The sequence below is a fragment of the Mauremys reevesii genome, linkage group 1, assembly GCF_016161935.1.
Source record: "Mauremys reevesii isolate NIE-2019 linkage group 1, ASM1616193v1, whole genome shotgun sequence".
Lineage (NCBI taxonomy): Eukaryota > Metazoa > Chordata > Testudines > Geoemydidae > Mauremys > Mauremys reevesii.
The window spans coordinates 211,370,563-211,397,096 of NC_052623.1; the positions used below are offsets into that span (position 1 = coordinate 211,370,563).

Genomic DNA, 26,534 nt, shown 5'->3' on the forward strand with positions numbered 1-26,534 from the left:
CCCCTCTTCCTGGGACTCACAGTGACTCTCAGCCAGCCAGTAAAACAGAAGGTTTATTGGACAACAGGAATGCAGGTTACAGCAGAGCTTGGAGGCACAACCAGGACCCCTCAATCAAGTCCTTCTGGGGGTTCAGGAAGCTTAGTTCCCAATTTGGGATTCCCTGAATTCCAACCACCCAGCCCAAAACCGAAACTGAACTAACTCCCTCCAGCCGGCCCTTTCCTTTGTCCGGCTTCCCGGGCAAAGGTGCTGACCCCCTCCCCCCCTACCTGGCTCAGGTTACAGGCTTAGGTCCTGTCCCTCACCTAAAGTCATCCCCGGCTCTCCCATCCCCCACACAGACAGTCCCTACTGCATCACATCTTTCACTAGGGTTGCCAGTTGTGGTTGGATGTATTCCTGGAGGTTTCATCACATGACATCTTTAATTAAAGATTCATTTTTAATTCCTGGAGACTCCAGGACAATCTTAGAGGGTTGGCAACCCTACCTTTCATGGACCCCTTAGACATACTCTGTGGACTCCAAGGGGTCCGCAGAGCACAGGTTGAAAACAACTTGTGTAGATGTTAGAGCTGGGACTGCAGCTCCAGCTCTGGGATCCTCCCACCTAGCAGGGTCCTAGAGCCTGGGCTCCAGCCTGGGCCTGAACATCTTCATGGTAGTTAAACAGCCCCTTAGCCCAGGGCTGCCCAGAAGATTCAGGGGGCCTGAGGTCTTCAGTAGTAGGGGGCCCCCGCCGCCAAATTGCCACCGAAGACCCGGCACTTCGGTGGCGGGTCCCGGGGCAGAAGGACCCCCCACCACGGGTTTTCGGGGCACTTCGGCGGTGGGTCCTGGAGTGGTAGGACCCTCTGCCACCGAATTGCCACCGAAGACCTGGAGCAGAAGAAGCTCTGGGGGCCCAGGCCCCGCGAGAGTTTTCCAGGGCCCCCGGAGCAAGTGAAGGACCCCGCTCCAGGGGCCCCAAAAAACTCTCATGGGGGCCCCTGTGGGGTCTGGGGCAAATTGCTCCACTTTCCCCCCTTCCCTGGGTGGCCCTGCCTTAGCCTGAGTCAGCTGGCACAGGCCAGCCATGGGTTTTTAATTGCATTGTAGACATACCTTTGCCCAGTTACCCAGACAGCTCCTCCACCCAGCATACACAGGCAGCTTCTGGTTTGCTGGCAGGGAAATGCTGATACCACAAGCCTGAGGACTCAGAGGTTCATTACAACTGATTTGTTGAGAAAGGAGCTGTTGTGCTTTAAGGGAGCTCAACACTGTGGGGCTATTTCAAGAGGGTATGGGAGAATCATCTCCAGAGTTATCCAGAAAAACAGATGGAAGTATCTGGAATATAAAGAACGAAGCCAGAGCATCTGCCATTGTAGGCGTGCCATTGAGCACTTGAAGAAACATGTAAAAGGGGCCAACCAAAAGAATCCCTCTGTCAAACAATTGGGTTTGTCTATACATAAAAATTAATCTGGAATGAAGTAGGGTATGAATTTCAAGTATATATTTCACATATGTATTGTTAGAGGTTGACAATGTAACCAAACAGTTCCTGTCTATCGCTGTATTCTGTTAATTCAGGTTTCAGAGTTGTAGCCAAGAAGATGTTAACATTTAAAGGAACTGTGAATGTAATGATATCACTGTCTTCATTTCTCTTTTAAGTATGTAGTAAACTACCTGTAAATGGCGGGAGATAGGCAATTACCGTATGTTAATCCATGTGGCTAATTATCAGTGATGCTTCGGAAATAGGAGGCTACTTCAAAACCACTAATCTTCACCCAAGGAACACCTGCTTTCAAGAGACTGACAACAGCCTGCCAGAGATTTATAAAAACTCTTGGGCCCTGATTCTTTCATCTCAGATCTGCTTAATCTTCATCAGGGGAAGTCTGAGTGTCAAGAATGAGGTCTCCAGTCCAGTGTGTAACTTATTAACTGATTCTGGAATGGACTCTTAGCAACTCTGAAGATCACCATCTCCACTATGAAAATGACCTAAGAACTATATTCATGTCTGTATGTATAAAGACCTTTAAACAATACTCTCTTTTTTATGTTTAATAAGTTTTAGTTTAGTTAATAAGAACTGGCTGTAAGCATGTGTTTGGGTAAGATATGAAATATTCATTAACCTGGTGTGTCCAATCCTTTGGGATTGGCAGAACTTTTTATATGATGAACAAGATTTTCAGTAATCCTTATCACATTTGACTTCCTTTTCTGGATGGGAGCTCAAAACTGGGTTGCTTTAAGGAAACTGTATTTCTGGCTTCTGGGTAACCAATAAGATATTGTAGAAGCTGTTTTTTGTTTATTTGGTGGTTTTTTTGCTATCCTGGTGAGTCTAAGTATTAGCTTAATCACTGGTTTAGGGGATTGTCTGCCCATTCTTTGCAGTTTGCCCTAATTGAGCAATCTCAGTGCCTAACTCCAGTACTACACAAACTGGTTGAAACTAAAGAGTAGAACTATCAGACTCGTATGTGAGCACTATTTGTTTGGTAAAGCAAAAGCTATGTTGACTTTTCCCCATCTATTTGAATTCTTTGAGGGGCCAACAAGCATGTGGGCAAGGGTGATCCAGTGTACTTAGACTTTCAGAAAGCCTTTGACAAGGTGCCTCACCAAAGGTTCTTAGGTATACCTCTAATAGAGAGCTGGCAGGGACCCTGCCCTGAAAGGCTATCAAGTCCAGCTTCTGGCCTTCACTAGCACAACCAAGTACTGATTTTGCCCTAGATTCCTAAGTAGCCCCCTCAAGGATTGAACTCACAACCCTGGGTTTAGCAGGCCAATGCTCAAACCACTGAGCTATCCTTCTTAAGCAAAGTAAGCAGTCATGGGTTAAGAGGTAAAGTCTTCTCATGGATCTGTAACTGGTTAAAGCTAGGAAACAAAGGGTAGGAATAAATTATCAGTTTTCACAATGGAGAGAAGTAAATAAGGTTCCTCAAGGATTTGTACTGTGATCAGTGCTGTTCAATGTATTCATAAATTACTTGGAAAAGGGGGCTGTGACAGGGTGCTAAGCAGAAAACTGTTTCGTCAACCCTCTGTCATTCCAGCTCCAATTAAGGGAGGTGAATTGGAGCTGGGTAGGTCACCTGGCCCTGACTGGGGAAGCTGGAACAGCTGCTGCTTCATCAGACTGAGGCTGGATGAAAGTTCCAGGGGATGGAAGCCAGAGATAGCTTGTGCCTTCTCTCCTGCTGGTGGACTGTAAGAAGGGGATTATATGTATGGTGGAGAGGTGATGGGAGCACCGCCTGTAAACAAAAGCACCAGGTGAGTACTGCACCAGGAGGTCTCTGTGTGACTTTCTCAGCCCAGTGAGGGCAGGAACTAGGAAGGCCCTGCAGAGATCCCATTACATGGGCAAACAGTGAGATGGCAAAGTTTGGGGATGATACAACATTACCTGAGATAGCTAAGTCCAAAGCAGACTGCGAAGGGTTACAAAGGGATCTCACAAAACTGGGTGACTAGGCAACAAAATGGTACATTAAATTCAATGTTAATAAATGCAAAGTAATGCACCTGGGAAAACATAACCCTACCTATACATACAAAATGATGGGGTCTAAATTAGCTGTTACCACTCAAGAAAGAGAGAGTGGAATCAGTGTGGATAGTTCTCTGAAAACATCTGCTCAATGTGCAGTGGCAATTAATACACTAACAATGTTAGGAATCATTGGCAAAGAAAGAGATAAGATTGAAAATATCCTAATGCCACACAACTATAGTATGCCCACACTTTCAATTCTGTGAGCAGTGCTGGTTGCCCCATCTCAAAAAATATATATTGGAATTGAAGAAAAATATTAAGAAGGGCAACAAAAATATTAGGGGTATGGAACAGCTTCCATATGAACAGAGATCAAAAAGACTGAGACTGTTCAGCTTGGAAAAGAGAAGACTTCAAGAGGCTATGATAGACATCTCTACAAATCATGAATGGTATAGCAAAAATTAATAAAGACCCACAAACTAGGGGGTATTCAATGAAATTAACACATGCACTAAGGGTCACCCAGTTAAATTAATAGAAAGAAAAAAAATAAGTACTTCAGGCCACACACAATCAACCTGTGGAACTTGTTGCCAGGGAATGTTGTGAAGGCTAAAAGTATAACTGGGTTTAAAAAAAAAAAGTAGGTAAGTTCATAGAGGATAGATCCATCAATGGCTATTAGCAATCCCATGTCCCAGGTGTACTTAAACCTCTGACTGCTAGAATTTGAGTCTGGATGACAGGGCAGGAATTATTCAAAACATTTCCATGTTCTGTTCATTTCTCCAGAAACATCTGGCACTGTGCTTTGTCAGAAGATGGTATTGGGTGAGATGGACCACTAGTATGACCATTCTTATGCAGACCCTCAACTGAGTCTGATCAGCTCTAGCTTTAAACACTGGAAAGAAGAGGCTCAAATGGTGTGTGTGATTCAGAGTTCACACAACAGGTAGGAACACCTGCCCCCACCTTCTTTTTGTCTTTCACTACTTAGCAAGTGAGTCTCAAGTGAGGGTGCCTCCCTCAGTCAGGGCATGCTAAGAGTGCTGCTGCCCTTTGCTCAGACAATAAGTACAACAAAATTTTGTTACACTTGCAAATTGTAGCCCAAAATTGATCACTTTTTGGCAAAGCAGCTCTGTCTGTTGAACACATAGGCAGAGTAGGTGCATCTGCAAATACGGTCTGCTCCTGAAGTCCCCCGTTCATGCCTAACGTCGGGGATAGCTAACTCAGACCCTGTTTACACTTGCAACACTGGATTGCTATTGGTCAGGCAATCAGTTGGGAGTTGGAATATCCTCAGTGGGGGCCATTGTCATCTGAGTGTGTAACACCATTAAGTGTCTCTTGCTATACAGGACTGTGGCTCTTGGTAATGTGCAGAAAATAGTGGATGATTTTGTAGCAATGGGGTTCCCAAACTGTGGTGGGGCTATAGCATGCATATCCCTTTTCTGGCACCAGCACACCTTGCTGCATCCCACCCCTTGCCACTGAGTATATCAACAGAAAGGGATTCTTTTCCATGGTTAAGCAATTGCCATTGGATCACTGGGGACTCTTTGCTGATATTAATGTGGGCTGGTCAGGGAAGGTGCATGATGCTCACTTCTTTAAGAACACAGGACTGTTCAGAAAGCTGCAAGGAGGTGCATTCTTCCCAGACCATCAGATTACCACGGGCGATGTTGAAATGCCAATAGTGATTCTGGGAGGTCCAGCCTATTCCTTGGTCACCTAGCTCATGAAGCTGTATGTTGGCCACCTCAACAGCATCAAAGATTCAACTACCAGCTCAGCAGGTGCAGAAAGACTGTTGAATGTGCTTTTGGTAGACTGGAAGGATTCTGGCACTGTTTATTCACTAGATTAGATCTTGGCAAGACAAACATCCCCATGATTATAGCTGCATGTTGTATATTGCATAAGATCTGTGAGGCAGAGGGAGAAAAGCTACCCCCAGGGTGGAGGAGCAAGGTGGACCAGCAGCTGTTTACTGAAACTAAACAGCCAGACACTAGGGCTATCAGAAGATCCATCCATGGAATTACATGGCTCAGGGAGGTCTTAAAAGTACTTTAACAGTCAGCCACAGTAGTGTTGTCTGTGTTTTTGTGTTTTTTTTTTTTAAAGTCTCTTGTGCATACAGGGATTAAATATGAGTGGGTTTTGCCTCCTGCTATAAATTTTGTGATGCTTGGTGTAAACTAATAAATAGACTCTGATTTTTTCAAAAAATAGAATGTTATTGTGTGTAAAGAAACAGGCAACACAATTAAAGCGCAGACAAAAGCCTTTTATGCACACTGTAAGAGGGTGAACTATACTTTAAAACCTCAAGTAAAAATAAAAGTAAACAGTGAACATCTATGTTCATGGATGTAGAACCTACTGCAACATAGCAGATTGTGGCTACACCTTCACAGCCCTTTGGCTTTCCCAGGTGGTGTATGTGTAGCTATGGTGGTTCTTGTTGTCCCCAGTGTGGAGTGGTGGGGGTCAACATTCCCTCTAAACTTTCTTTGTACTGAGGGGGACTACAAACTCCATTGACCACTACGTTTTTGTCTTTAGGCAACAGAGAATGTGAATGTTGTAACACTTAAATTAAACCACTAAATAAAGAGAAATGGCTGGGAGTGCTAATTTAATCAGTGAAATATATAGTGCATATATTCTCCTAAAATCAGTGTATTTATTAAAAACTACATATTCACAGAAAATACAAAATAAAAGCAAATATTAAATCGAGTGCCTGGCAGATACTATACATGTACCTGCAATGAAGTAAGTTTCACATTTAATTAACATGATTTACTCATTATTATGCTGAAAATTTTTCATTTTGTCCAGTGGTGGTAAACTTTGTCCAAGTTGACATCTCCATGTGCTATGAGGAACTGGGTTTATTCTTACAAACTGGTCCATATGGTTAACCTCTAGTCTGTTGCAAGACTTAGTTTTGATCTGACTCATAGTCAGCATTTGAGGCTCAACAAACTGAGTCAGGCCTGTAAACTGATTTTTCTTTCAGCAAGTAAGTTACCATGTCAGCAAATGTTGTTATATCCACTTTCATTTTTTCCACAAGGATAAATTTATCCTGGGTGTACTGCTTGCAGATGCACTGTTGTTGATCCATCAGTTTTCAGTGGTAGATTCAAGACTACTTCATACTTGCCCATGATATGACTAACATGTTCTGTGCTGTAATCAAATTAGGAGAAACCAGTGATACTGTATCAAACGCAGGCCACTCTTGCAGCTCATTCTCTGGAAATCAACAATCTAGATGGTAACAGAGTTCTGCACTAAAGTGGAGAACACCTGCTGCATTAACAGTATTGGCAAGAGATGCCCTTTGTTCCCTCACCTTCTCACTCCAAAGAGCTTTTTCTCCAAGTCACTGTGAGCACAATTTTGCTATTTTAGCATTAACGTAGCTCAGTGGTTCTCAAACTTTTTGTATTGGTGATCCCTTTCACACAGCAAGCCTCTGAGTGCAACCCCCCTGCATATAAATTAAAATCCCATTTTTAATTTAACAGGGGCTCAGGCTGTCAGCCCCACACCTGGGGGGGCTGACAGCTCACAACCTCCAGCTAATAACTTCATGACCCTCTGAGGGGTTGCAGCCAGGGGCGGCTCTAGGCACCAGCAAAACAAGCTGGTGCCTAGGGCGGCCAAATCTAGGGGGCGGCAGGCTGGGCCGGTGGACCTGCCGCAGTCATGCCTGCGGGAGGTCCACCGGAGCCCCGGGATGACCGGACCTGCCGCAGGCATGACTGCGGAGGGGGCGCTCGTCCCGCGGCTCGGCTGGATCTCCCGCAGCCATGACTGCGGTAGCTCAAGCGGAGCCGCGGGATCCGCGAACCCTCCGCAGCCGCAGGAGGTCCAGCCGAGCCACGCGGGACCAGCGGACCCTCTCCAGTCATGCCCGCGGGAGGTCCGCTGCTTCCGGGGCGCCTCCCGCGCATGACTGCTTGGGGCGGCCAAAACGGTAGAGCCGCCCCTGGTTGCAGCCCCCAGTTTGAGAACCCCTGGCATAGCTAAATGCTTCAGTGGTAGTGAGATAACATCTCTGAAAAATTAGGCCCAGCTGAGACAATTTCCCTGCAATATCAAGCACAGACAGTGCAATACAGTACTGGGGATCTGTAAGCTTTTTGAGACCATACTTCACTACAGGATCATTATTCTCATTGACATTCTCAATACAGTGGTCTACTGTTACGTCATGATTTTGCAGAAGGGCATTCACAGCAGAGTGATGTGATAACCAGCACTCTTCATTCAAAGGCCTGAATAATAATACATCATCTTCCAGTATGCTGGCCAACTTCTCACATTTAGTTTTCTTAACAGTTGATCTGCTAAATATTGTATATACAGTGTGTCATAGCGTTCCCACTTCTTTCATCATTGGTACATGTTTTCAGGCATCAGTGATGCCTAGGTCTTCTCTATGGGAACCACAGTGTTGTAGTAAGTGTGGTACACATTCTGTAAATAGTACAGCTACACTGTTATGCTTACCATCTGGAGGCACCATCTGAAGTGAACATAGGCATTAGCTGTATATCCAGACTGTGATCCATGTAGAATTGTTTGATGGCTTCTTTAATATGCCAAGCATTGCATGCAGGGGTAATGCCAGCAAATGCAGTCTTGTGGGTGACATCATTCTGAGCTCAAAACTTGATGTTAAGGATTAACATTTTGTGTATTACAATGTCAGTGCTCTCATCAACTATCAGTATGAATTACAGATAACTGCCATGATGTCACTTTGGCCTACTGCATTAATAGACTGAACAAATTCAAATACACTGTTCATTCTTCTCTAGCTGGTAGGAAGATTAACTTATTTCACTAGCTGGTCTCAAATGTACTGCATGGACATCATGGATAAATTTATTTGCATAGCAAGGAGTACATTATCAATCAGTGTTTTTATTTTGTCTCGGTTTACTTGCTGACATTTCAATAGGCTTCTCTCTGCTTTCAGTAGACTCTGCTAGTAAATGTTGAATTCCACAGCCATGCTTCCAATTGTGTAGAGTTTCACTGCATCAGTGTGAGCTTTCTGTACTAAGGGGCATTTTAGATAGTCCAGCTTCCAGTCACTTAAATCACATGTAATTTTTGTTCTGAAGCTAAAGCTAACACTGACTGAATCTTTTTTCTTTCTTTTTTTTTTTTCAAGTCTCCTACTTTCAAGAAGCCCCTTTCTAGGATGCCAGTTGTTTTGGTTTCCAGTTTTCAAAAGCCAATTATCTTTAAATGTCAAACTGTATTTTTTTTTTCTGTGCCATGGTTGGTGCCTGTACTCTTAACTTATGCTTGGATGTGGGGTTGTTTGAACAAGGTATGTGTCACACTCTAAACTGTTTGCAACTGACATAGCAAAGTGTGAGCTACAGATACAGAGGAAGCAGTGAGCGGCATAGTTGTTATGAGGTCACCAAGCCTTGTATTGCAGGAAGATTTTGGTGTCCCTGGCCTCTCTACATCCATCTCTGGGCTAGGAAGCAGTGGAGGCTGGTCAGTGAGAGGGCTCACTGAGATCAGGGTCACTGGCTGCCCTGCTCCTGATACCCTCCCTAGCCCCCATCCAAGATGGAATTGTCACTAAGCCTGGTCCCGCTGAACACTGGGCACAGCAATGATACTGCCACTAGGCTGAGACCCAGGGAGATAGACCCCAATGCCCTTGGCCAATACCCTACCCAGCTAGTACAACTGAGGATATTCTCATTCATATGAGTGTCTAATACTTTTTTATTTATATAACAGCATTATACGGAAAGTAAGATTAGCACAAAATAAAAGCAGCATTCATCTCACTGGAAACTTAAGTATGAAGTGGTAGAGAGGCTGTCATAACTAGATCTATAACAAAACAATTGGTTGCAAGTTGAAGTTTCTTACAAGATTTAAAGCACTTGCTCATTGACCATATGGTTGGGATGTAACATGGTTGGGGGGGGGGGGGAGATAGCACAGCCCCCTACACAGCAACAGGGGTGAGGCAAGTAGCAAAGGTGGTGCTCCCCACATGGTGCAGGGCCCTTTTCCTGGGGCCACAGTACTCCCTCCTTGCCAGGTCACCTAGACACACAGAAGCCCAACACCCACTCCCAAGAAACCCAGCCCTCAAGGCAGCCTCCTGCCTTCCCCACCCTTCTCCTTACCCCTCTCTGATGGCTCAGGTCCGACCCCAGCATCCCCAGTTTCAGCAGCCTGAGGACCCAGCATGCAGACCCAGTTGCCAATTGTGCTCCCAGCATTCATGGTAGTTACAAGATCGCTGCTTGGCCATGCATGCACACAGATTACAGGGACCATTGACAGGGACATGGATGTGCATCATGCTGTCATCTTTGACCATGGAGTTCCAAGGACTGGAATGTCTGCTGAGTCTGGGGTCTTTAGGCACGTAGGTCAGCACTGGGCTGCAGCATCTGCGTTTCTTGTCTGAGCAAACCCATGATGTCCTGATGCAGTTCCCAATGCACCTCTTGGGCCTTTTCCCTCTCCAGCAGCAACCTTTGTCTGCATTCTTGGTCATTCTCTGTGGCTACGGGCTCAGTGGATCCTCCCTGTAGCTTGGGGGAGGGTTCTTTAGCCATGGGCAGGTTTGTGCCCTCCCAGCTCCTAGAACCCAATGAGAGAGACACACACCAGATCCCCCCCCCCCCCACTCACCCAGTGCATGTATGTCAACACATGTTACTTTGCTGGGATTAGAGTTAAGGCTTTGCACTGTAGTGTGAGCAAAATTACGCAAAACAAGCTCTTCACTTGAAGAGGAAAATCCCCCTTCAGCAGAAATGTCCTGCTGCATTGGTTCCTCAGGCACTGCTGGAAAAAAACGTTCCTGTGAGGAGGCATGGTGATCTTGTAGGGGGACTGGTCTGTGTGGGGTACAGAAAGAGAATGAAGTGCTGCAGGGAGAGAGAAGGGACAGGGAAGTGTTATCAGCACTAGGCCTTGATCAGAGTGTAGCAAATGCTACTGAGTCACTTTTCATGCTTGGGATTGCACCTGAATTTCAATTTCTATTCAAACAGTAAAGTTAAAATACATAATTAAATGAATACATAAATAAATCACTTAAGCTAATTTTGCACTAATATTTAAAAAGGATAAATGGGAGGACTGAGATAACTATAGGCCTCTCAGCCTGACATCAGTTCTGGGCAGAATAATGGAATGTCTGATATGGGAGTCAATTAATAAAGAAGGAGCATATAATTCAATTACTGCTAATAAACATGGGTTTATGGAAAATAGATTCTGTCTAGTGATATTTTGTTGTGATGAGATTGCAAGACTGATTGATAAAGGTAATAGTGTTGATATAATATACTTAGACTTCAGCAAGGCATTGTTGCCACATGACATGTTGATTAAGAAACTAGAGATATAAAATCAACATGGCACATGAAATGGGATTAAAAATTAGCGAACTGACAAGTCTCAAAATGTAATTATAAACAAGGAATCATCACTGAATGTTTCTAGTGGGGTCCTGTAGGCATCAGTTCTTGACCCTCTGCTATTTAGTATTTTTATGATGACCTGGAAAAAAACAGTCATCATTGCAGATGTCACACAAACTGGGGAGTGAGTGGTAAGTAACAATGAAGACAGGTCAGCAAAACAGTGTAACAGGCCAGAGGTAAACATATACATCTAGGAACAAAGAATGCAGGCCATAGTTAGCAGAAGGGGACCTGTATCATAAGAAGCAGGGACGCTGAAAAAGACTTGGGAGCTCATGTTCAATTGATTAGCCACCGTAAATTCCAAGTGCAAAAAAGTAGCCAAAAGGCCTGATGCAGCCTTGACTGTATAAACCAGGGAATATCAAGTAGGGAAGTTTATATTAACTCAATATTTGGTGTGAAGCTAGACAAATTGCACCTTATTTCTAGTTTGAAATTTTTAACAGAATAATTTTGCCTTTAATTCACAAACAAACCTGATTTCTAAATTAACATTTGAATTCCTCAAATGAAGAAATGCTAGAGAAGTACAAGGTATGATAATTTATATGATAAGGTTGCTCTAAATTTTGAGTTAGTGAAAATTTAAAATATTTAGGTAAAATCATCTTGTATTTCCCTCCATTTTTTTTAAAATGACGGCTCTTGGTGACTGATGCACTCTTTCTAAATCACCTGTGGCTAAGATCACATTGTGTCTTCTTTTCTTTTAAAGATCAGAATAAAAATCATTTAGACTCACCAAGAGGCGCTAATGCATCTTAGATCTTCCTCCTCGGCAGAAGCATTTACCCATGAAATGTTCCTGACCTGTAAAAAATGCTAGACTAGACCTCTGCTGACTTTCAAATAGACTGCCATGTCTATTGGTATGTAGTGTCACGAAACCAGGATTCCTTTTAAAGTAAAAGGCAGCCCCAAGCATAAATTAGAATGGCGCTAGGTCTGAAGCAATTGAGTGCTGCAGGCGCGGACACTTAGCAGTCAGTCTCGCAGCCTGGGGAAACCAGCTTGCATTGAATACTTGATTTCCAATCCGGGTAAATCAAAACAGTCAGCAGAGCTGGAGGAGCAGCATTTAAGATCTATGTTTTAAAAGAGGCTCCTTTGAATATGTACGTACATGTTATAAAACCTCTTCACTCGTAAAATAACTGGGCTTGTCTGTGTGACAGACGGGAACTATACGGTTATGATACGAAGGCAGGTCTTGTTATTGACCGTTTCCTGCTTTCGACAAGGCAGCTGCTCTTCAGAATTTTGCCCTGGATTTGTTACTCGACTGGAGCTTGCTCCCCGTCTCAGCGGGTCGAGGCAATACAAAGCCAGGATTTCTGCAGGAACCAGGTGGTCGGTTTTAAACAAGCTAAGGATGGGGGTTAAACACGGTCCCCAAGCGCTGAGCGCTATTTTCAGTCCAAGCTCCCCCGAAAGACGATCCCCTTTGGAAACCACTGGGCTACAAGTTGGGTGGGGGGGAAACAGTAATAAAAATGATTACAGCGAGGCCAATTGCTTTGGATCCCTCTCCCTCCCCGGGGGCAGAGCGGGGCTCCGGGGGGGGGGTGTCTGCCTGCAGCACCCCCTCCCCAGGGGCTGGCTTCCCAACTTCCCACGCAGGATTTTTCTTTTTAAATGTGGATTTTGCTCGATCTTGTACAAATCTCCAGGAAGGCAGCGCTGGGGCTGGGCGGGCGCAGGGGCAGACGCGAGCCGCAGCCCCTCCAGGGGAGGAAATGAAGGCGAGGGGAGAAAAACCAGTCCGGCCCCGGTATCAATATTTTATCAGTGTGTCAGCAGCAGCAGCAGCTGCCGCGGCTCGCGAGCACAGCCGGGGATGGGGCAGCAGCCGAGCGCCCCGGGAGCCCGGCGCGCAGCTGTAGGCAGCCTCAGGCTCCGGGCGGCTTAAAAGGGCGCTTGGGCTCCCCGAGCGCGGGGACCATGAGCGGCTTCGCCTTGCTCTGCGGCTTGCCCTGGCTCCTGGGGGTGCTGCTGCCGGCCGGGGCCGGGGGCAGGAGCAGCCGACCCACCCCCACCAAAGCGGCGGATTTCGACCGGGTCTACGCGGGGACGGTGAACATCAACCGCGAGGAGCTCTACTCCTTCAATTACACCAGCAAGCCGGGCCAGGTAAGGGCTGCATGGCTGGCACTGGCTCCTGCCACCTCCCGAGCCCGCCCCGCTGCCGGGCGGAATGGAGACTTCTTGCTAGGGTGGGAGGTCACAGCACCCTCCCGCTCCTCTCCCGAGCCCTGGCCTGGATCTGGCATCCTTTCCTTTCCCTCTTCCAGCCATGCAGGGAGTGCTGGTCCCCAGCATCGTGCTCCGTGCCTTGCTTCCCCTCCCCAGGAAGGCAGGAAATGCATGGACTCTAACCCCCCCCCCTGCGCTGCGTTAGCTTCCCAGCCATGCAAGAAATGTATGTCCCCCCCCCCCCCGCCTCGCTGTTCTTTGCCTATGCCCCCTCCCTCTTTTTCTGGGGATTGCGTTATTGTGATGTGACTGACTATCCCCAGTCCCCACCTGCAGCTCTGAGCCTTTTCCAGGCTCCCTCTCAGCCCTGAATTTCCCAAAATAAAAGGGAAGAAAGCACACCGATTTATCTGAGCAGCCTTCAATTGCATAGATTGATGCTAGCCTAATAAGGTCATATCAGCGGAGATGATAGCGCTGTACCAACGCAATTATGGAGGCAACACACCCGTTTTGTCTAACTGTTCCCAACTTTCTGTGGTCAATGTTTAAAGGCCATAGTGGAATTCAATAACTAATACATGGGCAAAACATCTACACCCTCAAATCTTTTTGTAAGTATCACGTTTCACACTTTAATGTCTAAGTAAGATCAGCATTCTCTTCTGAGACATGGGACCACGGATCATTAGTTGAGATGTAAGGGTCTCTATTACAAGTCATTTAGATGATTCACAGTAAGAAAAAAAGGTTGACTGATAGAGGTGTGCTTAATTTTGGTGGTGGTGGGAGGAAACATATGTTCTATCCTAGTTTTTTCTGAAGCATCCTTCCCTATAATATCTAAATGCTAAAAGTCTTTCCCCATCATCATAGTTCTATATGAATTATCTCATACATTAATATAGTATCTTTACATCCTAAAGCAATGGTTTTCAACCTGTGTCCATGGACCCCTGAAGTCTGCAGACTGTCTAAGATTTCCAAAGGGCCTGCACCTCCATTTGAAAATTCTAAGGGGTCAGCAAATGAAAAAAGGTTGAAAACGACTGTGCTAAAGCAGTAGTTCTCAAACTCATTTTTCCATGAACCACTTGAAAATTGCTGAGGGTCTCGGTGGACCACTTAATGATCTTTCCAAATGTTGTTTGTACTGTTAGCTAACTATTGTAAAGCGCTTTGGATAGAAGCACTATATATATAATAAACCCTTAATAATCTTTTTTTGTTCTACAAATAAAAGCACAGAGCTCGTATTTTAATATCAGTAGTCTTACCTTTCTAATGCAAGGGATGTGCCCTCTCTCTCTCTCTCTCTCTCTCTCTCGCATTGCAGCAGTCCCTGCACTGGGGCCAGGAGCGGTGTCAGGGTTTTTGGCGCCCTAGGCGCAGGGCCGGCTCTACCCATTTTGCCACCGGTCCCGCGGCTCCGGTGGACCTCCTGCAGGCGACCCTGCGGAGGGTCCGCTGGTCCCGGGGCTCCAGTGGACCTGCCGCAGGCGTGCCTGCGGATGCTCCACCGGAGCCGCGGGACCAGCGGACCCTCCACAGGCACACCTGCGGGAGGTCCACCGGAGCCGCCTGCCGCCCTCCTGGCAAAATGCCGCCCCCCCCAAATCCTGGCACCCTAGGCGACTGCCTAGGTCACCTAAATGGAAGCGCCGGCCCTGGCTGGGGCTGGGGAAGAGGGAGGTCTCTCCCTCACCCCAGCAGCCACAGAGCTGGGGCTGGGAAGGAGGCCATTTCTCCCTGGCAGCCACAGCCCTGGAGCTGGGGAAAGTTGCCTTTTTCTCTGGCTGCCACAGCCCTGCATGTCCCAAATTCTCCCCAGCCCCTCTTCTCACCCCACTGCCCCCTCCTGCCTACTACCTATTCCCCCCAAGGCCACCATCTCACCTTATATGTGCATCTTCTCCAGGGTCCAGGCACTTAATTAGTGGAGCCACGCCTGCACAGGCATGCACCTTAGAGGGAACTATCTGTGGACCACCTGAATGGAGCTCATGGACCACAGTTTGAGAACCTCTGTCCTAAAGCATACCAATATGGACAGACTTGTCCTGTCTTCAATTATACAGGACAATGGATTAGGGAATATTTTTTGCGAGCTATATTTCTAATGCTCTCTAATAAAACAAACAAGGTGTTAATGGATGCTAACAAGAAAAATGGGAGTTTTAAAATAAATTGCACTCTGAAATATAAAGTAATCCAGCACTTTATGGATTTCCCTTCCTTCTCTGCCTCCCCCTCCAAGTGTTATGTAAAATGTATCCACCATTAAGGCTGCAGTGCTATTTCAGTGATTTGTTGATGCTAGTGATCTAACCAAGTTTTGCTCTCCTGGTTCATGGAAGCACTGGATTGAGGAGACTCAATGCATGTATAAACAATAAGCGTTATTGCAGGGTCTTTTGCTAATTTGTGATATGAGCTATGCTTTCCAGGGTGATTTAGTACTATGATGATGGCCATATTCATGCATAGCTAGCCAAGTAAACTCTGTAGAGCGAGGGGTCTGTTAATAGAGAACACAGATTTAGTGATTTTAGTTAGTTCATTTTACTGAATTAATTTCTAATTATGTTCTAAAGGCATTCAGCTCTCTACAACCTTTAAAAATAGGCCCATAGGCAGGCATGGTGATCAGGGTAGGCAAGCAGCCCACACTAACTCCCAAATGTTTAACAAACTCTGTCTGGTACATCCCAAGCCCACCTTCTACTTTCATGCTATTGCAAGAATTCAAAGCTCCTGCAACAAGAGACAGCCAGCAAGTTCCAGGCTCCATTGCAGCTGTGTTCCAAAAACCCCTGTCTTCATGCCCCATCAGACTTCAGCACAAAGACTTTTGCACTGAAGTTAAACCTGCAGGGAACACCTGACTTTCAGTAAGATGGAGAGGTCTGGATACTTGAGTAACTAAAGTCAAGCTTCATTTTTAATTTATTTTTTTAAATTAATAATTTTTTTCAAATATAGCCCTGGGCACACCTGCCTGAAGGGGGGACCACATGGCCAACTCCTGGTGGGAACAGGGAGGAAAGTCATTTTGAAAACTTTATTGTTCTAAAAGGCTTCTAATGTGAGGAGAACCCAGAATGGACCCAGCAGAGACTCTAGGGAGCTTGGGTTTATTCAGCCAGAAGCCCTACGGCTGCTGGCATCAATTAGTCTTGTCAGTATCCTCTAAGGAACTCTGACTTATTAGGGGCAATTGGCATCAGGCATGTGTTTCCCCCAGATGGTGGAGATATAGACCAGCAGCAGGTGTTGTGCTAGGGTCAATCATATGGGGGCTCTTGAGCACAGCTGGGTGTGCATATGTCTGTATTTGGTCCCATCATTGATTCTGAAAGGTAGGTCTGTCCTAGGGTATTTGTGATCTCACTTTTTCTTTGGTTGCTGGTTGGAGGGAGGCTTCACTTTAAATTGAGACTATGTGTATGGGCAGATCCCTTTTGTACCTGGTCAACAGCTGTAATTTAATGGAACCTCTCAATGGCTAAAGCATCCTATGAGCTTTGGTTCAATGAACCTCAAGAGTCTGAGGATTTGTACAGTACTAAAAAAATGACACAGCAGAGTTTACCTTCTGGTAGTGTACAACTCCTGTGGAAATTTGACTTACTATTCATTCCCCTTCAACAATCTCTCCTGTCTCCAAAGTGCCTCTAGGTGGTGAGTCAGCCAAGCTTGGCTAACTTCATGCTGTGCCTTGGTGTTCCTCCTGAATTTTCCCCATTAGCTGTCTGCCATCCATTCAGATTAATTTTGTGTTCTGGCCGACTTCATGCTCTTCATGCCTGGAGATGGAAACTGATGGGGGCCCACAAGTCTTCTGCATGGATGATTAATCCTAGTTATGGCAAGTCTGTGTTGAGTGCAGGAGTATCTTACTCCTGGAAGGGCTGTAGAGGGAAAAATGTGATTCTAACTGGCTTCATCTGGCCCCCTACCTCTGGGTAACTCCTCTTCTCTTCACTGTTCTGAGGGCAGATACACAAAGCAGGAGATAAACGTTCAGAGAGCCAAAGTAATAATGACAAGACCTGTGGGTCAACATATGCCCTAGCAGCAGGCTTGCTTATTGAGGGGGGCAGGCAAAGGGGGCAATTACCCAGGGGTCTGGGCGATTTAGAAGGGCCCATGGCGGCCGGGAGGCTCAGCCCCTTTTAAATTGCCCAGGTGGGCCGCAGGACTCCGAGGCACATGTGGGATGGTACCGGCAGTGGCGAAGGTAGCTGGGCGGGCACTGGAAGCCTTGGCCATGCTGGAAAAGCATGCCCAGCCACGCAGGCACAGCACCTGTCCTGGGGCCTGGAATTGCTGTCAGCGGGCCTGCCTAGCAGACTTTGTGTAGACTCCAGTTAGCCATGCCCTTCTCTGTGGCTGCTGGGTTGCAGAATGCCTGCCAGCATGCCTGGAATACAGTCAGCCAGGGAGATGGGCTTCGACTTCTCTGATGCTCTTGCTGGATGGCAGACTGGGAGCAGGACCGTTGTACCTAGCTGTTCTCCCAACACCTCTCTGGTTTCTAGAAAGGACTTGGGCCTGACTGACCTCAAGATACATTGAGTGCCTGTAGTCATTCGCTTCCCGTGCTGGGCATAGACACACATGGTTAGAGGAAGAGATGGCATGTGTAAGACCTACATCTCTCTCATACGTGCATGCAGAGGCTAGTGGCTGTAGCACCAGGGAAGATGCTTCTATTCCTGGGTCTGCAAGAGAGTGGCTGTGAGACCTTAGGCAAGTCACTCTGCCTTCCTGTGATTAAGTTGCTCTATGTGTAAAATGGGAATAGCAGTATTATTAGTATCTCTCAGGCTGTATAATGTCCACAATTGTAATAGATTTCCATTTGTTTGGGTTCCTCTGGAGCATAAACTTCTAGCACACATACATCATCCTGCAGGATCAAGCTTGTATATAAAATGGCCTGATATTGTTTCTCTCGGTCTTTGTGACGGTAATTTAGGAATGTGCACCAAAGAGTGATATTAACATATGGCTCTCATGCAACACTCTCCTTGTCTGAACTACATTGGCTGCATTGTCTGTCCCAAAACTAGTCATGTCTCTGAGGAAAAGGTAGGAAGCCAGCAAGCCGCAGAGTCTGGAAGCCCTGGAGCCAGCAGCAGGAGATGCTCTGTGCCTGTTCACTAGGCTACTCTGCATTGTTTTGCTTCTCTGGAGGGGGACTGAGTGGAACAAGCCACTCTCTTCTGCCCCTTTGCTTGCTTTCTCATGGACTTCTCTGCAGAAGGGCCCAAATACTTTGTCCATTTTGACTGGAGGGCCAGGTTATTCTTCCTAACAGAGGGAAAGCAGCACAGAGCCAGAGGAAAGCTGAGATAGTGACTGTAATTGATTGGCAGAAGTAAGGCACACAGGAAGCCATGATGGGAAGGGAGGAGCTTAGAATAGCAGCACTTTTCTTTTTTTCCAGTATGAGCCCTGGAAAAAATTACACTGCTGTTCTGGCACTGGAGGAACCAATGGGTGAAATGTTGTTTGGTGGGACTAAAAAATGTCTGCACATTCTTTTTAAAAAATAGAAAATATTTAAAACAAAACTGAAATGTTTCTTATGTTGGCACAGTACGGCACACAAAGGGGAACCTGGTCCCTGCCCTAAGGAGCTAACAAAATTGTTAGATGGCTGGAAGGCTCATCTGAGTTTTCCCATGTAGCAACTGCATTGCTCAAACAGCTGGAAGTCCTTCATTGTGGTCTCCCCAGCAGCACTCTGAAATTGCTAACCTTGCTCTCTGCATAGCTATTTGTTTAATGGGGAACTGTTAATTGGTTTTTATTAATTTTTACACTATTACACAAGTGCATTCTGGCACAAATATATTCAAATAACAAAGCCAATTGTGTGCCCTGCAAAACTCATGCAGGCAATTAAGTAAGTAAACATCTAAATGATGACTTTACTGGGGACCTTGGGGCTTGGGAGAAGGTAAATATGGAATAGCAGTTAATTTTACTAAGTCCTAGTGAATTTTACTCTGCTGGCCAAACAGAGAAGGCTCCATGCTGCTGGTGAGAGAACCTACCCTGCTCCTGTACAACAACAACCCAGGGACGTTGTGCAGAAAAGAAATATGCCACAGTTATGGAGGAATCCAAGAGAGCTACTTTCTTCATCTCCATAAATTCTGCCAGTCACCCAAACTGGATTAATCATATTGTACATCCAACTGTCTTCTCTGTGCAGAGCTTTGGCTACTTCCTTGCAAAGATTAACTCCACAGAGGACATTCTCGGGGCATGAGGGATGACAAGCTAAAACAGAAATCAGAACCTCACCCTCCTTGAACGAGGTTGGACCAATTGCACAAATGCGTAAAATGGAAGCTCTGAGAGACATCTGGACCATCGTATGTGCCTCAGACCACTGGACATCACAGCCAGTGAAATCCACTAAAGAACAGCATCACCCCTTACTGACCAAAATCATGAGCACCTCTCCTAGAGCAGGCAACTTACCTCTGGACCCCCAAAAGAGTGTGATAGTCAAAGGATGGAGAAACCAAGACTCTGTGCTAACGATCTTGCAAACTATTGCCCTGTCTCCAGCTTCCCTGTCCTGGGCAAATGCATTGGATTCTGAACACCTCCACTTTACAACAGTCTGCTCATATCCTGGCCCCTTTCTAATAAAGATCCAGCCCAGCCCACAACACAGAGTTGGTTCTAATAGGCTTAGTGGATGACACTTTCCCTCTCCCCGCCCCTGTGGCTATGAACAGAGGCCAAATCTCAGCGACCGCGATGCTTATCCTGTCAGCAAGTTTTTGACAAAGTGCTCAGAGGCCAGCTACTGGCTCAGGTTTCATTCCAAATCTGGCTGCTGGTGGTGCAGGTCACTGGAACAGGGGGAATGGCTCCTGGGTCTCCCACCACCCAAGTGGGTGCCCTAATCACTGGACTATAGAGTCCTTCTCATCCTCTCTCTTTGGCCCTCTGACTCTTTAAATAGTTGTACACAATGGAACAGCTTCAACAGGAGAGATTGAGGGAGCCCTACACCAGGTATAGGATAGTGTGTGTGTATATATAGGATATACACTATCCTATACCTCAGTGGTCAGAGCATGCACCTGCAGGGTGGGAAATGCTGGTTCAAACCCATTTGCCCCATCACTCAGAGGGGGGGAACTGAACCTAGGTCTCCCACCTCCCAGGTAAGTGCTTTAACCACAGGGCTAAAAGTAATGAAGTGGGCACCACCACCACATCCCCCAATTTTGTGTGGAGTGAGGCAGATGCCCTAACTCATTCTCACGAGAAATGACTTAACCTGCATGACTCCAGGAGTGGAGTTCCTGGTTGTGGCTCACAAACAAAGACAGGCACTTCCCTGCAGCCCAGACTTCAGTGACTAGCTCCATGAGTGGGGCAGAGCTTAGGATACATCCCTCTCATCAGCATCTGCCATCGGCTAACTTAGGCAGCTCCCCACCTAGCATGCTGGCTTTGGTGAATCGCATTCCATGGTGCCTATCTCTCTCCATTCATTGTCTAGGAGTGGAGGTGACCAGCACAGGCTGTATGAATTGCACTGTTCCAGTGATGAGGTGTTTGGTGGTTGTTTTGTTTTTTAGTTATTATAATGTTTAGGGGCCTAAAAGTTAGGCATTGCAATGCTCAGCATAACCATACCTATGCCCCTTTATGGGTCCAGGCCCTTAACACTAAGAGTCTATGGGGATTAGCAATAGGAAACAACAATTTACAGAGACGGTAGGGAGGAGGAAATTGCATCATCTTGGAGCTCCATATTTATTTTCCTTCTATGACTCCCCACTCAGATTTATGTCATTCAAAACAGTTGGGAGGAGGAGGAGGAGAAACGTTCTGCACTGACAATCAGTTCATTCACTGTCACTGCCCCCCAGCTCAGCTGAGATTCAATTGAATTCTCTGGCTTCAGGAGGTGCTTTAAAGCCTACTGGGCCTGTCTCTCTTGGCCACCTCCAAATTGACATGATTCTGCCCCTTCTGAAGCACTGTCTCTTGCCTGCTGAACTTTGTAACTCAAACAGCTTGTGTGCCTGCACATTAGAAGTGTTCCCTGCCCTGTGCTTTGGCTTCATGCCCTCAGTTTGTCAGGCCCAGGACCAAGCGCTGTTGCAGGCTGAACTTGGAGGCATTGGAATGGGAAGCTGAGCGTGCGTGTGTAGGCTATTGGGGATGTATTCAGGTGCTCTAGAACCTTCCTTTCCCACAATCTCATGTTAGATGGCTGCAGTAACCCTCCCGAGAGCTCCTTCCTGCAGCAGAAACAGCCATTCTTTTTTTCTCTGTCAAATTCCTGTTCCCATAAACCAAGATTCCCATCATTGTCTAAGTACTGTGGGAGCAAGTTTTCCACTTCGACAAGAATTCAATTTAGGCTATTAAGTACTGAAGCCACTTTTGTCCCTTTAGCTGTGTGCATTTGCAGTTGGATAATCTTTTCCATTTTCTTGCTGAGAATGAATTTCAAACACTCTCCTGATACTGCTCTAGAGGAGATGGTGATAGAGTTAAACTGTCAATATTTATCTTTCCTCTCCTTTCATGATGTGTTTTACGTGGCACTTGATGTTGCCACCCTTAGTCAGCTGCCTGACTTCTCCACCCACCTTCAAACACAGACACTCAGGTTCAGTAAATTAAACAAAGTACATTGGGCCCAGCTCTGGCTGGTGGCTCCAGCAATGAACACAGCAGATGAGCTCAGAGCCAAGGGAGAGTGTAGAGCAGAATTTCCAGTCAGTCCTGGCTCTGCTTCATATTTTTACAGCAAGAAGCCCCTGGACAGTTCCTCTATCGCAGGCAACTTCCAAGATAAAGCCTAGCTGTTGGAGGGCGTGCCCTGCTTATTAGGACCAGAGGTGAAAATAAGCCGGTACGCCGTGCCAGACTGGACCGACTTCTCCGGCGGTGATTTAAAGGGCACAGGTCTCCAGCCACTGCAGGGAGCCCTGGGCCCTTTAAAGCACCTCCGGAGCCCTGCCGCTGCTACCCCAGCCCTAGCCCGAACCCTGCCACCCCGGGGTAGCGGAAGCCGGGCTCTCACAGTGATTTAAAGGGCCCAGAGCGCCAGAGCCCCGGGCCCTTTAATTTGCCCCTGAGCCCTGGGGCTCCCAGCCGCCTCTGCAGCTGGTAGCTCTGGGGTGATTTAAAAGGCCTTTAAATCTTGAAAGGCCATGCCTCTTCCTGTTGAGATCATGCCTTTTCCGGTTGAGGCCCCACACTGCTCAGGAGTCCAGCGTACCGGCAAGTCCTTTAAGTTACTTTCACCCCAATTAGGATATTGCTCTAAAGCCAGTAATGGACTGTCCACTCCCCCACACAGCACCATGAACCTGCATGCAGATTGCTCCTTGCAGGAATAATCTCTGCATGGGATGTGCCTGGAGCTGTGGTTGTCCAGAATGCAAGTGTACCATGATACTTTTGTTTTGGGGGTGACTTTGGCACAATGCTGGAATATGGTTCCCGGAAATTGGAAACCCTCAACCAGTTGTTTGTGGCAGGGGTTATTGGCATCCTTTTACTTGTTTAGTGAGTCTTCAGGAGTTGTCTACTTTGGAATACTTTATGGTCCAGGACACTTAGAATTCTCTATGTCTTAAAATAACTCAGATTCTGGGGATAGAAGTGGGGAAGGTGGTTTCTTTTTTTAAAAACTGGATTGTTGTCTTTATTAAGGCAGGACAAGGCACTGTGCTGCTCTCTTGGATGGGGATAGGGTGATGTCCCTTGGTTTCTAGGGTTTTAATTAGCTTACTTGCTCTATCTTGAGGGAAGGCATTTAGAATCCTAGACTATTAGGGTTGGAACAGAGCTCAGGAGGTCATCTAGTCCAATCCCCTGCTCAAAGCAGGACCAACCCCAACTAAATCATCCCAGCCAGGGCTTTGTCAAGCTGGGCCTTAAAAACCTCTAAGGATGGAGATTCCACCACTTCCCTAGGTAACCCATTCCAGTGCTTCACCACCCTCAGCTACATCAGTAATTGAATGTTTTCGTTTTGCATTCTGTTCTCTTTATCTGTCCTCTTGGCATAAAAGTCAATTACAGATCTGTGACAGATAAGACAGACAAAGTAACTCTTGGAATTCATAGGGACACATGGAAGTATCAGTATGTGCTCACTTGTCTAACTGTTGTTAAATCTGTGCAGGGTTATGCTGGCTGTATAATCTATAAATTATTATGGTGGAAAAGGGATTAAGGCTGGTTAAGCATGGTCTGCCCTAAGCAACGAGTTGCCAAGTTTGGGGCACCAGACCCTACTGCCCACCACGCTGCACATTTCCACCGATAGACTCTGTGTCTCCTCAAGGATGTTCTATCTCCAGCGGATGAATCATAGAGTATCAGGGTTGGAAGGGACCTCAGGAGGTCATCTAGTCCAACCCCCTGCTCAAAGCAGGACCAATTCCCAACTAAATCATCCCAGCCAGGGCTTTGTCAAACCTGACCTTAAAAACCTTTAAGGAAGGAGATTCCACCACCTCCCTAGGTAACCCATTCTAGTGCTTCACCACCCTACTAGTGAAAAAGTTTTTCCTAATATCCAACCTAAACTTCCCCCACTGCAACTTGAGACCATTACTACTTGTTCTGTCATCTGCTACCACTGAACAGTTTAGATCCATCCTGTTTGGAACCCCCTTTCAGGTAGTTGAAAGCAGCTATCAAATCCCCCCTCACTCTTCTCTTCTGCTCACTCTTCTCTTCTGCAGTTCCCTCAGCCTCTCCTCATAAAACATGTATTCCAGCTCCCTAATCATTTTTGTTGCCCTCCACTGGACTCTTTCCAATTTTTCCACATCCTCCTTGTCAGGGGCGGCTCTAGGAATTGCGCCGCCCCAAGCAGGGCGGCATGCTGCGGGGTGCGCTCTGGCGGTCACTGGTCCTGCGGCTCCGGTGGACCTCCTGCAGACGTGCCTGCGGATGCTCCACCGAAGCCACGGGACCAGCGGACCCTCCACAGCCATGCCTGCGGGAGGTCCACCAGAGCCGCCTGCTGCCCCCCCGCGGCACGCCACCCCAAGCACGCGTTTGGCACGCTGGGGTCTGGAGCCGGCCCTGCTCCTTGTAGTGTGAGGCCCAAAACTGGACACAGTACTCCAGATGAGGCCTCACCAATGTTGAATAGAGGGGAATGATCACGTCCCTCGATCTGCTGGCAATGCCCCAACTTATACAGCCCAAATTGCAGTTAGCCTTCTTGGCAACAAGGGTACACTGAGGTAACGCACTAGATGCCTGTCTCCTCTGTATTAAAATACAGAGCCAGAGCTGGATCAAGAATATGGAACACAGCCAGGAGGAATAAGACCGACCCATAAGCACTCACAGCCAAGTGTAAATCTCACTTCTGTGTGTCCAGGCTTTCCCTCCCTTCGTTCTCAGATTCAGATGTTAAAAATCAAAGGGAAGGAAGAGAGGGACTGGTATCATTTTAAGTAATGGGAGGCACATTACCTGGCCCTCATCACCATGGTAGCAAGCGTCTGGATGGACAAGAACCTTCAGTGCATATCTGGCCTGTTACTTCATATCATTGAAACAAAGATTCTGTTTCAGGATTTTTCCTGAGCTTTTAATATGAGAATTTTGGTAGGGAATGGGGAGGGGGCAGGCAGGGATGGTTGCAGCAGGGGTGATGCTAATTGTGTGTATGAGGGAGGGGCTATTTTCAGCTCAATGGGGTCATCTGAATGAGTCACTTAAAATCTCCTTCATATTTTGTAGATATCTCTCACATTCAAATGGTCCCATTTTTGGCCTGTGCTTTAGGAAGCAGCTGCTGTTGCATAGAGGGAGGGTGCAGGGAGAAGCGTGAGACCTCTCTCTACTCTTTTTCACTTCACAAGTGTCCCTAGCGTCTGCAGGGGATTGCACCAGCGATTCTGCACTGAGGCCAAAACCCTCTTTTTTCCCCAGCCTGCGGGGGGGAGGGAAGGAGGGGAGATGTTTCCTCTTTCCTCCACCTCCCAGCAGAGTAATTACAGTATGAATCATGGAAGATTAGGGTTGGAAGGGACCTCAGAAGTTCATCTAGTCCAACCCTCTGCTCAAAGCAGGACCAAGTGGAAGATGTAGGCACTGCATCTCCACTACCTACTCCCTATGACCGACAGGAGGCTCCGTATAGTAGGCTTCCCTCTGGGAGACCATAGAGTTGAGCTCTCTGCCACCCAGGAAGTGTGCAATCCATACATGGGTACCCCCAAATTCTCCCTGCCTGATTAGAGGAACCCCACTGGGGTGCCCTTTGCTCTCCAACAGAGGGAAGCAGACTTTGCCCCCCTGATACCACCCCCCAGGCTCAGCAGACCCAGAGTATGAATCTAACTAGAACTGATAACATTGTCCCATGGGAAATGCTGCTGCCACTGCAGCGCGGACATCCCCACTGTGGCATTCTCCAGCATGGGAATGTGGGGGCCACGGGGAAGCTCGGCACTTCCTGGCCCTTACGCTGCAGGTGGATAAAATAGCTTTTCCTACCGGAGACAAGCAGCACAGGTTAGACAAGGGTGTAGCCCAGGAGAGGTCTGTGTTCATGGGTGAGGTTAGTGCTCCTGACTTTAGATAACGACAGGAGGATTAATAATTTACCGACTTGCACAAGCAAGATTGCTTAGAGGTCTGTGTTTGTGGCCAAAGCCTTGTCAGGAAGGGAGATGGCAGTGCATGGGCAGACCATTTGCCTGGTTTTGACCCAGATGGTCCCTTTTTTGGGGTGGCTTGTCCCCCATCTGGTACTGAGACACACTCAGGTGTGGGTTTGTCTGGCATTGGCCAAGGGAATGCCAATTTGAAGAGTGCACCCCTCTACCCCTGCTGGCATAACCTTGCACACACTAGGCATGTGAGGTCACGCTGGTGGGGCTAGAGTGGTATGATCTGCAAATTGGCATGCTCTGTATGGTGTGACCTCATATGCACCGGGCATGTCAAGTCATGCAGCAGAGGTGGTCCCATGTTATTTCTGGACTAGCTGGTATTCCGGGAATGCGTGAGTGTTCACACGAATGGTGCGTGAGGCAGGTTCAGGACAGCTGGATTTTAAACAGGATGCCAGCAAGCCATGGTTCTGGATGGAGTGCTCAGGATGGCATCTGGGCTGTCCCATATTGCACCAGTAGGGCTTGACCTAAAGTGTAGAATAAAACGTAAAAAGAACGTAGGCAATGTGCAGGTAAAAATACAGACTTTAAATCTCGGTGTACCTACAGCTCTCCTCTTACTCCAGTATTTCTAGGATCAGACGGGAGATGGTCTGA

The 26,534-nt window shown here is 47.0% G+C and overlaps 1 protein-coding gene across 6 annotated transcripts in view; it reads left to right on the top strand.

Moving 5' to 3' along the window:
• The first annotated feature begins 1,928 nt into the window (after nucleotides 1-1,928).
• SIDT1 (SID1 transmembrane family member 1) overlaps nucleotides 1,929-26,534 on the top strand; it is a 98,904-nt gene continuing 74,298 nt past the window's right edge. Inside the window, exons 1-2 of one of the 6 annotated variants that reach the window (XM_039537267.1) lie at nucleotides 1,929-2,022; nucleotides 3,072-3,291. In XM_039537267.1, coding sequence (XP_039393201.1) covers nucleotides 3,181-3,291 — 111 coding nt within the window. In that variant the 5' untranslated portion in view covers nucleotides 1,929-2,022; nucleotides 3,072-3,180. Of the gene's footprint in view, nucleotides 2,023-3,071; nucleotides 3,292-12,846; nucleotides 13,168-16,508; nucleotides 16,590-26,534 lie in introns of those variants that run through there. The other 5 variants (XM_039537283.1, XM_039537258.1, XM_039537275.1 and 2 more) reach the window with 5 other exon arrangements.